Source organism: Pyxicephalus adspersus, chromosome 5 (assembly GCF_032062135.1).
Source record: "Pyxicephalus adspersus chromosome 5, UCB_Pads_2.0, whole genome shotgun sequence".
NCBI lineage: Eukaryota > Metazoa > Chordata > Amphibia > Anura > Pyxicephalidae > Pyxicephalus > Pyxicephalus adspersus.
The window spans coordinates 45,065,501-45,081,923 of record NC_092862.1 but is presented as its reverse complement, the minus strand read 5'-3'; the positions used below and the strand labels follow the sequence as shown (position 1 = coordinate 45,081,923).

Below are 16,423 nucleotides of genomic sequence, written 5' to 3'. Positions count from 1 at the left end.
TCAACCTCCTATCATTATTCCATAATATCACAAGATAAAGTTGTGCTGATTTGCAGTAAAGGAGATTTAGTGGGCTATGACGTGCATTCTTTTTCTTCTATCTTTGATAGCGATTGGATCGATTTTAAATAAACAAGGTATGTTCGTACATCTCAAAAGTAATTGTGCATTTGAAGTATAAAGCATACTAGGGCCCCACCTGCTGGCTTAATAGAAGATAAATTACTTTATTATCCTTTTTTAAAATGCTTTTATTTAAGTCCTGACTGTTTAAAAAGGATATGTACAGTACAGTAAGTTTTTTTTCAGTACCATGCTGATGACCAGTACAAAAAAATCTTATGTGTTCTAGATCATTGAAGTACTGTGATCTCAGACTTATCGACTCCAGTTTCTTGACGCGGACAGCATTGGAGCAAGAGATAGGCCTGGCTTGCGGTTATGTATCCAAGGATGTCATTAGAGAACCTATTGCTGCTTTGGACCTCAGTGAAAAGGAAGTTGACAAGGACAACAGTATTGAAAATGACTCTGATGATCTGTTTATTGACCTGGACAGACCACAGAGTAATGGCAGTGAAGCCACTGGGACCTCAGGTTAGTTGATTTTTGTTTGGAATATTGATATGTATACTAAGTTTGTGTCATGGATCAAACCCCCCCAATTAATGTTTTAAAAAAGTGATGCCCTCACCTTTAACTTTGTTGATTGATGTTTTGATAATTATTCAATCATTTGTTTTGGAAGGGTAAATCTAAGGCTAGGAACACACTTGTAATGCTTCCCATTCGATAATCAGCTCAGGGCCGATATCAGACAAGAATCTGATGTGTGTACAGCGCACGTCGTCCATCGTCCGAATGACCGTCCCGGCGGATCCATGGATGATAGATGACGAACAAATGTAATAGAAGCGAAGGGGGGAGAGAGCACAGCAGGGTGCCGCTCCATTGTTCTCCCCCTCCCCTCTCCATAGACCAGAAAGGTGCTGTATGTACAACACTCGTTCATGCATAGTGTTGTCCTTACTCGCTGGAAAGGATCGTGAAAGATCCTTTCCAACGACAATTATTGCACGTGTGTACCCAGCTTCAGAAATCTGTACTCAACCGCCAACCAAATTTTTGTGTTAGCTGGGTGGACACTGATAAGCAATTTAAATGGAAAGACTTTTTTTGTAAGTTAAAATGTTAGTAATGTTTGATACTTTTGTTTGGCATAGGTTCCATAGCAGAAAATGGAGTCAGTTCATCAAGCACTGGTGAAGGAACACATAGGCAGCCATTAAACTCTGACTTTGCAAATGTAACAAACAGCTCCTTGGATGAAGGAACCTCTCCCAATTCTACAGCCAATGATCTGAAACTAGAATGTGACTCTCATGGAGCACAAATGGCCAGCAGCACCACATCAAAATTTTCTTCTTCATCATCACAGTCTCCCCACTGGAATCACCAATCGGGAAGAAAAAGCAGGACGTTGGGTTTAACATTGCCATGTATTGTGGTTCTCTCAAGAGCTTCTTACAATACCTTGGCTTCTTATAAAAATGGACAGGCACTTTCTACAGTTTCCCTCTTACCCCATGCTGATGTCAGTTGGTTGAGGTCACTTAGGCCTTTAATATCTGAATGCTTGAGCAATGATGAACAATCTCTTTACTACCGGCAGTGGACAACAGCCAAACAGCACCATTTAGACTATATAAACCCCAATGAGCGTTTGGGTACAAGGACTGTTCATCCAAGGCGTCTTCTTCTGATTGGACCGCCACAGGTCGGTTATTCTTCTGGTACTGTGGGATGGAATTCTGTGCTCTTCCTTTTAATTTTAAATCATGATAATGTAGAACAGCGGTCGCTTGAGGGTGCACTGGCCAGAGCCACAGACCATGTCCCCCGTATGAATCGCAGGCTCAGGGCGGTGGGCAGGTTGTGTCTCTGGCTCAGACCTGCGATGGGAGAGTTGGCAGGTTTTGGAATCATGACGTCACTCTGGGGGAAATTTCTTAAGTGGTCAGTGAGCTCCAAAAGGTTGGGGACCACTGATCTAGAAAACATTCACATTTGGTGTTGCTTTTATGACTTAAGGGGATTATACCTATAGAACCAATGTTTAATTATTTAAATCTAAGTATATAATATTATAGATACTGCTGATATGCACATTCATATTAGTCACTTCCATTCTGTTGTGTGTTTTTAGTCTCTATAGTGTAAAATACACCAGCATACAAGAAAGCTGCAGTAACCTTTGCACAAACTTTGTGTCTGGTTTCTGAGAAATTAGTATAGTAAACACTTCTTACAGCTTTCAATTCCTAACAGACACCACTTTATGACTGAGATGGGCAAGTTTGTAAACTGCTCTTTCTGTATATAGTTATAAATAAGAACATCTTTGCTTTAGTATTATCCGGCATATATCAACAACTTGCTCTGTAGCATCCTAATGTCCATCTTTCAACACATACTTTTTCTTTAAAATAGTAGCCTATTTTCTGTAAAAAACGTAAAAAAAAAATGTTATGCATTTGTATAATCATTTCAGACTGAACTCTAGGCAAATCAGTATATAAACCCACACACATATATATAGAGCAGTTATATATATATATTTTAATACATTATTTTTGAAAATTCTAAAAATAATTAAAAATGGTTTCTTAGTTTAAAATCAACATTTTATTGTCAAGGTAGAGGGTAGAAAAGATGCTTGCATTGTGTTACAGGAGCCTATTGGATTAGTAAAAACAAGGTGGACTCTACCAATGGATCTTTACTCATGTGTGTCTAGTCCTGAGATTTGTCACCAGACTTTTCTGTGTTGCAGTTGGAGCAAAACAGCTAGGTCACCTCTCTTCATCAGCCTGTCTCTGAGTAATGAAGGAACATGATAGCCATCATTCTGCACTGATCATGTCAGCACAACCTTGTTTACCCCTATGCTTGCAGCATTCCAGATGGATTTGCTGCTTCTTTTCTTCCAGTCTATGCTCTACATTTAATGGTTTTCTCTTTTGCCTGGCCCAATACTTTCATTAATTTGCATTTTTGTCTTTTGGTCAAGCCCAAAATCACATGTGAGTCTAATATATATATATATATATATATATATATATATATATATATATATATATATTATACATAAAATGAAAAGCAGATGACCTTACAAATAGCATCTGAATGTGTCTTAATATCAGCCTCCTGTACAGCAGCAGATTACTAGGCAGGGAGAGGCAGAACAAGGTGCTACGCGTGCTCTGGCTTTGCTGTCTGACAGAGGTGGGAGAGTTATGGTACCAGGAACTTTATTTGACTATTTGTGCATTTGAACTCTTTGTCTAGCTATTTGCTTTGAGTTTTGCAAAAAATATTGATGCCTAATAAATATGTATAATACATTTATGCTAACTCATTCTTTGTTTTAAAGGTAGGAAAAACTGGTGCTTACCTGCAGTTTCTTAGAATACTTTATCGTATGCTGATTCGGCTTTTGGAGGTAGATGTCTACGATGAGGAAGAGATCAACCTAGGTAGGCACCTTTGTAAATACAATTATTAGTTACCACCAAGTGTTTGGGAGTATATGTGAGTTTTTTACAGAATGTCCACAATAGGTTAAAATATTTAAAGTATATACGTCTATATTTTTCATAGAACACAATTTACCTGTTAGTGAAGGTGCACGCCTTGGGACTAATATTTATATCTTTGCTTCTCTAGCTGCATGCCTATTCTACATCATTAGCCTTTCAGGTAGGGATGGAATGGTAAGAAAACTATATCAGCCCCAGAGTTGTATCAATAAACAAGTTGCAATCACAGAACTTGTATCTGAACAGTTAATCTTAGTAAACAGGCAATTCACATTTCAGCAGGCCAAAAAAATGAGTTTTTTCCTAGTAGCTAACTGTCTAAAAACCTAGATAAAATTGAAATAAATGTGTGGAAAGTATAGACATATCATAAGGGTGGACAAAAAAGTTTGTGTTCATAAGTCCCTGGAGAAGCACAGTTCTTGTATGGCATCAATGTCATCATCTAATCTGTAATGAACAGGGGTATAAACTCATAAATTAAAACCATGGGTCTGCTCCTTTGACCATGGATACAAATATTTTTTGAGTTATTCATATATTTATTTATATTATGGCAGTTTATTGCCCAAGTCTACCTGAAAGTAATAGTGTCTGATTTTGTTTTCTCTAGTTGGGGTCAGTCATGCAGAAATATATTTTCTTTTTTTTCCCCTTTTTACAGTTGAACAGGAAGAGCTCCCAACGGACTATGAGATGTGGCCAGATATTGAAGTAGTCAGCAAAATTCCTTTTGATATCAGAATACATGATCCAAAATACCGGCATGTCAGTCAACTCTACACTGCTCAAAATTCACAAGCCCAGCAAGGTATATTTATATGTATGTGTATATTGGCATTTAAATCAAAAATCTGGAACTCTGCACTAAAATATAAGCAGGTCAATTTTATATAAATATACAAGTAAAAAAAGAAATCATTTAACATTTGCATAATATAAATGTGACAAAATGACAATAGACTAAGGGTCTAACTGTTCCTCATTTCAAAATGTCTTTAAAGACCATCTTTAGGCAAATATCCAAATATCCAGTTATTACACATATTTATATATAGCTTGGCACCTAGAATTAGAGAAGGTAGAACATATAATATTAGGTAAAGAGGTACATTGGATTAACCTTGTAATCCTTTAGGCCGAAGAATTAACTATACCTGTAAATATTCATTGTTTGGTTGCAAAGTTACACACATGTGATGGTCCTAAATGATCTAATATATCATAGAACAAATGGTTTTGTATATGACCCAAAATAGGTATAGGGTATGTCATTTGGTGTAGCATAAATAAAATGTGATCATTGTGTATAAGTATACTTCTTTTTTCAAAATGTTTAAATGTGACAGTCATGTGAAGTGGCTTGACATGCTGTTTAGTTTTAACATGCACTCGGGCCTTGATAAAGGCAGGGGATTTGGCTGTTGTGGAAAATGCTCTTTTTTTTTCTCAGCATAAATTCTGCCTGCATGTGTATGTGTGTGTAATATATAGTATGTGTGTGTGTGTGGTCATATATCTCTGCTCTAAGATTCTCCTTGTGCCTCATTCCAACTATGAGTGCAGGCTACCTACTTCGCCCATCATTTCTTACCTCTACAGCTAAAAATATGGTGTCCACCCATACAAATGCTTACGTCATAATTTACGTAATTGATCCAGTGGTCACTTTATCTACTTGGGTCTCTTCCTTTCTGGCATTTCACTAATCTGATGGTGGGGCAATATGCAGCAACACATAAATAAGGTAATCTTTCTGCTACTGTAATATTGCTTGGAAAGAACACTTTTGCAATGCAGTAGATTCTGATTGGCTTGAAGTTCTACTAAAGTGTCCTACAGTTCAGGTGATTTTAGTTTTATACAATTTGGAGTGCATATGTAATATTTGTATTCTGAGAAAACTCTTATAGGTTTTTTCTGACCGGATAGATATCTCCAGTCCATTTTCAGATCTAATATTACTATACCTGTTATTTTCAGGTATAGTAATGTTACTGGATGATAATACTAACAATAGCTTGGAATTCTCATCCATTCAGACCGGAATCATTCCAACTTGGAATTCTTAAATTCCAGGCACCTTTAGAATGCATTTAATAGCAAAGGTTTTGAACTGTAACGGTACTTTATGATTTTAACTTTTACTGAACAGACATGAATGTTTTGGGAAATATTTACATGCATTATATTACCTTTGTCTAAACATCGTTGATTGGAGTAATCAGCTTGGGGAAATAACAGTTGTATATTTGCCAGCTTCTGCCACCGGTACATGTGTAGTCACTCTGCCACTTTTGCAGTGCTTTTTATATATATTGTGTCACAACCTTGCACTTATGGTACTTTTAGGTATACCATTATAAGAATTTCCCTATTTGTTTTGGTACAGACTCCACTGGAGGTCGGCCTGATGAATCTCGTAAACGTGAAACCGTTTCCATGATGTTGACAAAATATGCATCATTCAATACTTTCCATCACTGTGAACAGTGTCACCAATACATGGATGTCGGTTCTTCATCACAGGTATTTTGGATGTATTTTTGGATGCACCTTGAAATTATTTATTATAGCAATCATAGGTATGTTGTAGCCCATTACATCAGTTGTGAAATAGTTTGTAAAGTTTGCGTCTTTTGTTATTTTAGGTTGCTGAATCTACCATACATGCCTTTACTTTTTCATCCTCAATGCTTGGTGAAGAGGTTCAACTTCACTTCATCATCCCTAAATCCAAAGAACATCATTTTGTTTTCAGCAAACAGGGCAAACACCTGGAGAGTATGCGGCTCCCCCTGGTGTCTGATAAAGTAAGTTGCTCATTCACTTTCACTGTTTGTTACAAGACAAGAGTGATGTAGTAATTATATATATATTTTGTCTTTCTTCACAGAACACCAACATTAAGAGTCCAATTTTTACCCCTTCAAGTGGCCGACATGAACATGGACTATTAAACCTCTATCATGCCATGGAGGGTATTAATCACCTGCATATCATGGTTGTGAAGGAGTATGAGATGCCACTTTACCGGAAGTACTGGGCCAACCACATCATGCTGGTGCTTCCTAGCATGTTTAACAATGCTGGAGCTGGTATGTGATGCCATCCATCTATCTGTTTTACATAAGACTTTGCACTAGCCTATAATACTATCTTTATACGTGAAAATCTAGTGCCATTTACCAGCTTCATTTACAATATTGCAAAATACATTCATATAGTATACCATGAAGGTGAATGCTTCTGCCATACCCAATTCTTAGCTAACAAGAACTTAAATTGCTGCCAGAAGAGGTAGAAACTGCTGGTCTATGGTGATATAATTGTCATTAAACAAATATAGATGCTTAGGTACCTATGAATGAGCACAAAAACAATCACTGTTGTAACTTTATCAGGATGATATTTTATAAGCATATGTTAGGTCAAAATACCATTTATTTTGTTCTTTTTACATAAAATACATTTATGCTTTTTTTTTTTTTTTTTTTTTTTATACATAAAGCCAGTATTAATACTTAACTCTGTCTGCTCATAAACAGGAGCTTCCAGGTTTCTTATCAAAGAGCTGTCTTTCCACAACTTGGAACTGGAGAGAAATCGCATGGAGGAGATGGGAATCAAACGTCAATGTGTATGGCCTTTCATTGTTGTCATGGATGACTCTTGTGTTTTGTGGAATGTACATGGCAAAGTTACAGAGCAGACTAGGTAAGTGAACAATGAAATTGCTAATGTTAAGTACTGGTGTAAGATAATTGTGGGAATTTTTAATTTTAGACATTTTGGCCGCCCTACATACCACACAAGTCAACAATAACCACTAATATAGGCATTTTTACTTTTCCTATGCAAGCTTGATCCTTCTGACTGGAAGGGCAAACTCTGAGAACCATATGATAAAAACAACACATTGTACAATGTTGGAGGCCCAGGTTATGTTGCTATAATGGCACATATAGATGCTCACATTCTGCTCAATACATCCATTCATTTCAGCATTATATTATATGTTGCAGTTTAGCATTTGCTTTATCAATAGGCTAGAAACTGTACATCTTACCGGCAGATGTTGGCACACTTTTCCTAACCATGCGTCATGGTGGGAAAGCCTTGGCCAAACGTGTGTGTTGAGCAGCAAGTGGGAGATGGATTGCATCCTATAGGTATAACCATCTTCTCTATGGCAAACCTGGTCATTAGTTGAGAAAAGACAGCCATGGCAGTAGAGGCTGTTGGATCAGTGACACTATGCATCTACTCAAATAAACTACAAGAGCTAAGAAAATGAGCTGGTACAGTGATTATTGATTCAAGTGACAGCTTTATCTGCTTGTTCACATATATTGTTACTGCAGTAAATCTTTATACACGATCCTGTTGGAAAAGATAGGAGTACCTCATCCACCCATGAAGGTGGCTCACAATCTTCAATGCATTGTGATATGAATTAAATTGCGATGTACAAACTATTTGTAAATAGCATACAGGCTATTATGTATAGTTAGTAAATATAACCATGACATAAGTAAATGTAACAATATTACAATATTATACAAATGTAACATTTTTGCTTTCATACTATACAGTTAAAGAATGAGGGGGGGGGGGGGGGGGGTGTATGACGGTGTGTTACAATTGTCAGCACCTTTTAGAGATTTAAGCTTGATGTGCGTTGGTTGCCAAGGTTGAATATACACCTCAATTCCTATAGCTCTGTGTAGTATATTTATTGTGTATTTCAATACAGCTATACTGGTATATTCTAAATCTGTATTTGAATATTTCTAGCCAATCTACAGATATTGATTCTGGTACCAAGAATGTCTCTCTGAAGTTTGTGTTACAACATATGGAAGCTACACCAAAGATCACCAATTATGCAATGCTGGGGATCCAGAAGTGGAACAGCAAATTAAATTCCAGAACCCCTAAACAATCATTTTCCAGGTGTCACGTTCATGACTTTGTGTTGCTTAATGTGGACCTGACCCAGAATGTGCAGTATGATCTTAACAGGTAAGCAAGCTTCATTGGAATGTATGTTATATAAAAGGGTAAGCTTTTTGGACTACATTGCCATGTTATTAGATAGATCATCCTGTTCAGATCAAAGAGGGATTTTGGTACCCTAAAACCAAGCTTTCTTCAGAAATACAAAGGACACTAAACAAAATCGTTGCTTGCAATCTTAAAACAACTAATCCAAGCCGCAGACCTTAATTTATGAGTTTTGGATCTGATTTATAGTCTTTGATAAAAGAAACAAATGAAGATGGATGTTATCTTTTTATTTGTCCCCATTGAGAAGATTTTACCTCTCTTCCTGTCACTACAAAGAAAAAGTGAAGGGAAGGGATTCTACCCACAGAAAATGATTTTATCACTGTCTGTGCTTTGCTTCCCTGTGATACCTGTACAAGAAACAGGGGTCATAGTCACTATGGGACAGGAACCACCAATAAAAACATTTCCACAGGTTCTAACGCTTCATCACTCATGTAGAAATGTGATTTTGTATGTGTTCCTGTTGGAGAGAGATTACAAACAGTGAGGGGAACTCCTCCCAGAAGAGAAAAGGATGCTAAAACCTGACAAGGACCTAGATTTAACCTTAAACTAAGAATTGTGCACAGGAATGAGAAATGAGTGGTAATCACAGCATTGAGTCAGTGCAATTATTCTGTGCTCATTATCTCATATTTTAAGGGGGTGATAAGTTACAGTGTCTTTTATGTAATATAAGCTTATTTATGAGGAAAAAAGTATCATTTAAATTTGTACAATATGTCCAGTGTTGGTGATGTAGGTAATTTTTTCAGGTATTTTTGTGAAGAAATAGACTTCAACCTCAGAGCAAACAGTGCAGGGCTGCCGATTTGTCGATTTAACAACTTCAGTCTAATGAAGAAGCAAATACACGTGGGAGGACACAAGGACTTCATTGTCAAACCCAAAGTCATGGTATGTCACACTGGTGAATGTGTAGGCGTGCTTTACTAAGTTTTGTATTATCAGCACAGTGGTGAATATACAATATCCTCTAATTTTCCAATAAACCGTGATGATTGTTATATAGGTAACACAAGACGTATTAGAGCCAAAATCAACCCAGGGCACAGCAACAAACTGTCACTCTATTGCTACCTTATGGTGCATGCCCAAGCAAATAAAAGAAAAAACGTATGCTGTATATTTCATTTCTGCAATACATACACATATTCATAGGTTTTATCCTGCAAGTGCAGAAAAATACCTTTTGATGTGTCGGAAATGCACACCGATTAAGGGCTGACAAGGGCTCAGATCTCTACAAAATAAAGGCCAATGGTTCTGCAGTACAATATATGAAGTAGATGATGACTCTCTGAGAATAAGTGCACAGGTCACAGAACATGTGTACATTTCTGACAAGTTCAACAGGTTTTTATTAATTTTTGTTTTTTTGCATTCGTTAAAGTTTACAAGCTTTCAGTACATTATACAAGCCAAAGGAAACACATAATAAAGTTGATTGGGTTTATAGGATTTACATATATTTCAACACTTTATACAGTATGTGATAAAAAAGCCCTTGTTGGTCAGGTTGAAACATTTTGTTGACCATACAAATGTTCTATGGGTTTTAGAGAGCCCTCAATTAATGTTCCAAGTTTTATCTCTAGTAATTGAAAGATTAACAATGAAAATATAGAAAGTTATTTCCATTTGATAGATTTCAGAGAATTGATAATAAAGAATGATTTGTGCATGAGTTGTGTTATGTAGTAGCATGATCATGATTTATGTATGGCTAGCTTAAGTTTGCTATAATTTGTGTATAGACAAAGCTGCCACCTTACTGTGTTTCTTCTGTTTTGTGTAGATATCAGAGAGTGCTAGCGCCGTCTCCCCTTTGCAGTATGTGTGCGCTCCAGACAGTGAGCAGACTCTCCTGGCAGCTCCGGCTCAGTTCCTGCTGGAGAAGTTTCTTCAATACAGTGCTCATAGGTTGTTTCCAAAATCCCCAAACAATCCCAGGAACCCACTATTGGCTATAGATTGTTACCTCAATCTAGGACCTGAGGTAAGCATTGTCTTCAGACATGGTACATTGTTCTGCCCGATACTGATAATACTTATTCCTAGTACTTCCAAACCTATATTCGATTGATCAGTGGGACAAGCACTACTGTTTAATAAATGAGAGTTAAACACATTTTTTAAACATAATATTTGGTCAGTATCTCCTCAATGTATGGTCAATTAAAAGCATTACACACCAATGTCTTTTCATAAAGTCAATGTTTATATATTGAATTGTTGATGTTCCACATTTCAGGTGACACTGTGCTATGTGAGCTCCAGACCACACTCTGTAAATGTGAACTGTGATGGACTAACATTCAGTGGACTTCTGCTCTACCTGTGTGACTCCTTTGTCTGTGCAAAGATGCTGAAGGAATTCAAGTTTCTTAAAGGTAGATGCTTCCCTTTAAATTTTCTGACCAGACAGATTACTATTGTTAGGTTATTTTACAATAATAAAGCCCCAGCAGACTTTCATTTTATTTTTAGATTTGAGTAAGAGTTGGAAGTACTGTCATATTTACACATATAATACCTTGCCTAACATGGATACAATAATAAAAGAAAAGCAGCAAAACCACAAGTTTAAAGCTTGTGTCTGTATTTGGATGGTGTATACAACATGATTTGGGCTTTGCATTTCATCTGGTTTTGCATGTCCATGCTTTCTACTTTGTCTAATACCCAATATCTGGAGAATAAGCTGAGGAAATCAAAATGTGAAGTGTTAAATTCCTTTACTTTCAAATTAAAAAAAAAATTGGTTTGGGATTTTAAGCCCCCTAGCGGTATTCCCAAGTGTGACTCAGGGTGGATTTTACCTGCAAATAGCGGTAATCCTGAATCACACTCGGGGTAACTTTAACCTAAAAAAAAAAACCCACTTACCTTGCTCTGCTGTCCTCCCCCGGCGTCCTGCTGGTCTCCGCAGGTCCTGGGGACACGTTCTTCTTCTTCGATCTTCAGCCGCGCAATGCAGAGACGATCTCTGGGGTTTCCCGGTGGGGGTAGATCGGTGAGAAATTCAAATAATTTTGTATTGGATTCAATACAAAATAGCTGTATTGCATCCAATACAAAGAAATTTTCATATAATATATATTTAATTATATTATATGTTTATATATTATATTATATTATTATATCATTATTATATATATATATATATGTAAATATATATTGTATATGCTACTGTACACTTACATTACATTTTTAACTATTTTTTTAATTTTAACGTATTTTTGTTTTTTTAATTTAAAGTTTACTATTAAGTTTTTTAAATATTGGACATATTTCGGTGAGTTATGCTAAGAATTATTGCCTACAATGTAAAATAAATTTCCATGAAAAATAAATGTAACACTTTTTGCATGGAAATTTGGACGGAATTAGAACGCTAGGGGGGTTTAAGGAGTAAAATATTGCAAAAAAACATGCCACCACTGATTCCTCTGCCTGGATGTCATGCTGACACTCTTGTTGCCAACCAAGATTTATGTAGATATTGATTACTAATTTCCTAATATAGATATATGCCCTAGATTACTGACAAAATTACTGAAGCCATAGGGTTAGCAGTCAGGCAACTAGTTAAGGTAGGCCTGCGTTTATCTTAGGAACAGTTTACTGTAAGACATATCTAAACCCAAGGGTTTACATATTTCAGCTTACTCCTTTTATGTAGTGACTGAAAGTTTCCCTGGCCTTTTCCTTATATGTTCACCTGGTGATTCTGCCAGTATCATACCTCCTGTGTACTGAACTGAGTACAGGGCCGGTATCAGAAAATAGTAAAAGTAAAGTATTTACCTAGCTGAGGAGATGGGCACATTGTATAAATCCCAGGATGAGAAATAAAGTCTATTATACAGTGTTAGTTTTAATAAAACCTTTGCATGTCAGGGGTATAATTGTGCATCTATTTTATGCTCTTACTTGTAGGTGCTACACTCTGCATTATATGCCAGGACAGGAGTTCTCTGCGGCAGACTATCGTACGTTTGGAGCTGGAGGATGAATGGCAATTCCGCCTGCGAGATGAGTTCCAGACTGCTAACAGCATTGATGACAAACCACTCTTTTTCCTTACTGGCCGACACATTTGAATGTTGAAGACTTTTTTTATTTATTTATTTTTTACTATGAAAAAGACAGTCTGGAGCAAGTGCAAAGTGTTTTTTGGATTACCAATTGCTTGCCCCTGATTAATGATGGATCATCAGAAGAGTACTATTTACTACTATTGGGCAAATGAAGACTTCAGTGCTTTTGCTATGTTTTGTTTCAAAATTTTCGTTATGACCTGCTTGGAAAAAAAAAACACAAGCAGGCCAGACTTTTTATATCTAGCACAAAAAATGACAAGCAGAACAATCATTCTACATTGCCAATGAGGATTTTAAATATTGAACAATGCAATTTGCGACGAATAATGACTTCTGGAGAAACCATGTTAAATGATGACTCTTTTAGTTAACATTTTAATGTGGATAAACCTGTCTGAAGACCTCCTTTTAAATTTATGAAGAAGGAAATGTGCCAAATGTGTTTTAAAAGTTCATTTATACTCTTAGTATTGGTGATAAACCATATATTATCCAAATGGTAAAGCCATAATTAAAAAATAATGGAAGTGCCAACTTGCTAAGGCCCATTTTATTGGCACCCCTTCAGTGTGAGCACTGTCCTTTTCTCTCCTGACATTTAAGTATTACTTTGGATGTCCTATAGTCAACTGTTGCTTTGGGAGCGTATGATTTACTAAACTAAGATACACAGGGAACATTTCATTCTTTCATAGGGCTACCAGATGCTACAGTTGTTTAGAGTGCCTAAACTGTTCACTGCCACTGCTCCCCATGATACATGAATGTATTTTAATCCCTTCTTTGTTATTTCTGTGTAAAACCAGCAAATCCTTAATTCTCATATTAAAAAAAAATCTTTTTGTAAAAGATGAAGAATAAAAAGTTACATTTAGATACCATTCTTAAAATCACATTTAAAGTGTGTAATTCAAGAAAAACTATCATTGATATTCAAGGGAAGGAGAGGTCTAGATTTTGTCTCTGCATATCTGACGTGCTGGTTACAAAAATTATAAACAAAGTAATCAAAAACTAATTGGATAAGCCTAAATGCATATAGAACAAATATGCACCCCAGTTATTCTGAAAAGCCTGGAATGTATACCATAACTATCAATGGGAAAGTACAATACACTTAAATGTGTAGCTTACATTATCCTCCATGTCTAAATCTACCCTTACACACACGCACACCATTTACCAACCTCCTATTGTGTAATTGTCTAGACAGAAAAATGGGCTCTGCCATTGGAGAGTTGTTGTTGGAGAAAAATTCCACAACTACAATGCATGTCCCTCCATTTCTGTCTGGGAAGATTGGGATTAAGAACAAGGATATATTAGGTGTCGCTCAAATACTTGTTTTATGTTAGAGCTGGCAAACAGGAGGATGAGAATAGCAAACACGATGGCTACAGTAGCAGGCACATGTCTATTTCTTTAAAGACCAAAGATAAATTGGCCAAATTTTTGTATTCTATTCAGACACCAAGCTAAACTTGCAGTGCATTCTTACTTTTTGACTTTTAAAGTAGCATTTTTAGCTTCGGTTTGAAATAGTGTTAAGATATTGCAATTGAAATGTTTACAAATTAGAACAAAATATTTATTATATACCAAAAAAAATTGCTTACATGTAATATACATTGCATTTATTGGTGTTGCACATATTTTTTTTTTTTTGTTTGTATTTTTTTACTTTACTTTTGAAGAATGACTGTCAATGGTGAGCTCCTTCTTGTGTGTTTTTTGGACTTTTAAAGAACAAAGGGGTCACCATTCATTTTGGCCTGTGAAAACAATCATTTTCCAGACTGGAATATTTCCTGGAAGGATGAAATGGAAATTGGGCCCAATGTGGCAACAATTTAAGGACTATATTTAATTTGCCTTTTTGTATTGTCAGAGAAAAATTGTATTTCATTTGCTTATATCCTTTCTGCCAGTTGTTTCACAGTTGTATGTTTTTCCTCCAGCCTGTTATATGTTTCGATTTGCACTAAATTACTTTTTTTTTTTTAGGTGAAGGAAAAACATTCATCATGTAGACCTGTTGAGCACCAAATGTCATTTGTGATATCAGTAAACCTAAAACAGTTTGTTAAACACGACATGAATTGTTTGAGATAACAGATCTGCCACCAAAGAAAGCATGGACAGATAATATTTTAATGGTCATTTCATCAAATACAGCTAATACTATTCCAAAGTTGCCTAGACCATGGGTAATGCCTTTATTGAATGTAATCCAGTATATCAGCACCAAGCTTATTTTGTATACAAATTGTTCTTTTATGTGATGGGAATTTTAAATATGCTGCTTCAAAAGGGACTTTTATGACCAAAAACTTGGTGAATTTGGCTTCACTGGTGAGTCTACCTCATGCTGTATTGTGTGCAGATTGGTTAATTTTATCTGTTAATTGAACTGTTTTATTATTAAAATTATTTACCAAATTCTTGTATGGATTCAATTGTATGCTACTAAAAAGTCCAGTCTAGGACTAGAGCCGTAGAAGGGGAATAATGGCTGTGCAGGCCAATTCATAATTTGCTGAATTGATAGAATCTGCAGGGAGTGTACTCCTAAATAAGACAATTTTTTTTATTGATTCAATTCAATGTCACAGTAGCATATCATACAGGAGGAGCGATTAAATAAAACACCTCCGTGCAGCTTGGCAGCAACAAATCACAGCCAGCAATATACCCAAAGCAGTGATAGATTGCTGCAGGGAGAGGCAGACAGGACTACACCAGCTCTGTGCCAGTCTCATTATTATTATTATAATTATTAATGATGATTTCATTTTTTTATTTGAATAGGCTCCCCAATAAAGCACATCACACATAAATAGGTATGCTGATGTCTTTAAACTGCAGGGCACAGCAATGCAGATGTTGATGGTTCCTGGGCATTGCACTTTAGTATGTTAGTGGCAATGTGGGTTTGGGGCACCATAAAACAATCAATCATTAACATTTTGTGTAGAAATGCACTTGTTAACTCCTCTAGCTTTAAACGAACTTGATTACCATTTTTGATGTTGTAAGAAGTAAGCACCTGCTGCCACTTTATGCAATTTTATGGCCTCAGTGTAGGTGTGTAGTCACTTATCACCACCTTTTAAAAGAAATAAAATGCCATCAGTACTTTATTCAAGTGAATTAAGTTTTTGATTGCCAAGTCAGCCTAATTACAGATATAAAAAAACTGCTCACCCTTTCATAAATGTGCAGTTTTTTTATCTGATAGGCAAGCTTTAATGCTCCTTTAGGGCATGGTAACAATCTAGACACAAATGCACTTTTAACAGATCAAACAAAATTTTAAAAATGTAAATTCCTATTCCATTTCAAGGATTGGCTGTGTTCAGGCTGTAAAAAATTAATAACATTTCACAGTATCTCCTTTATTTTAAGTCATTAAAAGGTGAAAAATCATTGGTAAGACATGCAAAGAGGAGCCCTTAATTTTGATTCCGGACAAGTAATCACCCTGTTCTGTCCTAACATTTTTTTTTTATCATTGCAACAGTATTTTGCTGTACTAAAAATTTACCTGTTTAGAATGGGCAAGGTTTGGGATATGAAAGACAATGCGAATAGTGCACACAATGAGCCAGTGTGGTAAGAGTGGTATAACTGGTTTCATAGCTGACA

The 16,423-nt window shown here is 36.1% G+C and overlaps 1 protein-coding gene across 2 annotated transcripts in view; it reads left to right on the top strand.

The window, feature by feature from the left end:
- The window catches only part of GREB1L (GREB1 like retinoic acid receptor coactivator), a 67,890-nt gene extending 52,673 nt beyond the window's left edge, over positions 1-15,217 (top strand). For both annotated transcript variants that reach the window (XM_072411336.1, XM_072411337.1), the window contains 13 exons: positions 353-597; positions 1,224-1,777; positions 3,434-3,536; positions 4,264-4,410; positions 5,992-6,128; positions 6,251-6,412; positions 6,496-6,697; positions 7,148-7,316; positions 8,397-8,624; positions 9,428-9,569; positions 10,471-10,671; positions 10,927-11,065; positions 12,615-15,217. In XM_072411336.1, coding sequence (XP_072267437.1) covers positions 353-597; positions 1,224-1,777; positions 3,434-3,536; positions 4,264-4,410; positions 5,992-6,128; positions 6,251-6,412; positions 6,496-6,697; positions 7,148-7,316; positions 8,397-8,624; positions 9,428-9,569; positions 10,471-10,671; positions 10,927-11,065; positions 12,615-12,778 — 2,593 coding nt within the window. In that variant the 3' untranslated portion in view covers positions 12,779-15,217. The remainder of the gene's footprint in view (positions 1-352; positions 598-1,223; positions 1,778-3,433; positions 3,537-4,263; positions 4,411-5,991; positions 6,129-6,250; positions 6,413-6,495; positions 6,698-7,147; positions 7,317-8,396; positions 8,625-9,427; positions 9,570-10,470; positions 10,672-10,926; positions 11,066-12,614) is intronic.
- Positions 15,218-16,423: the final 1,206 nt, after the last annotated feature.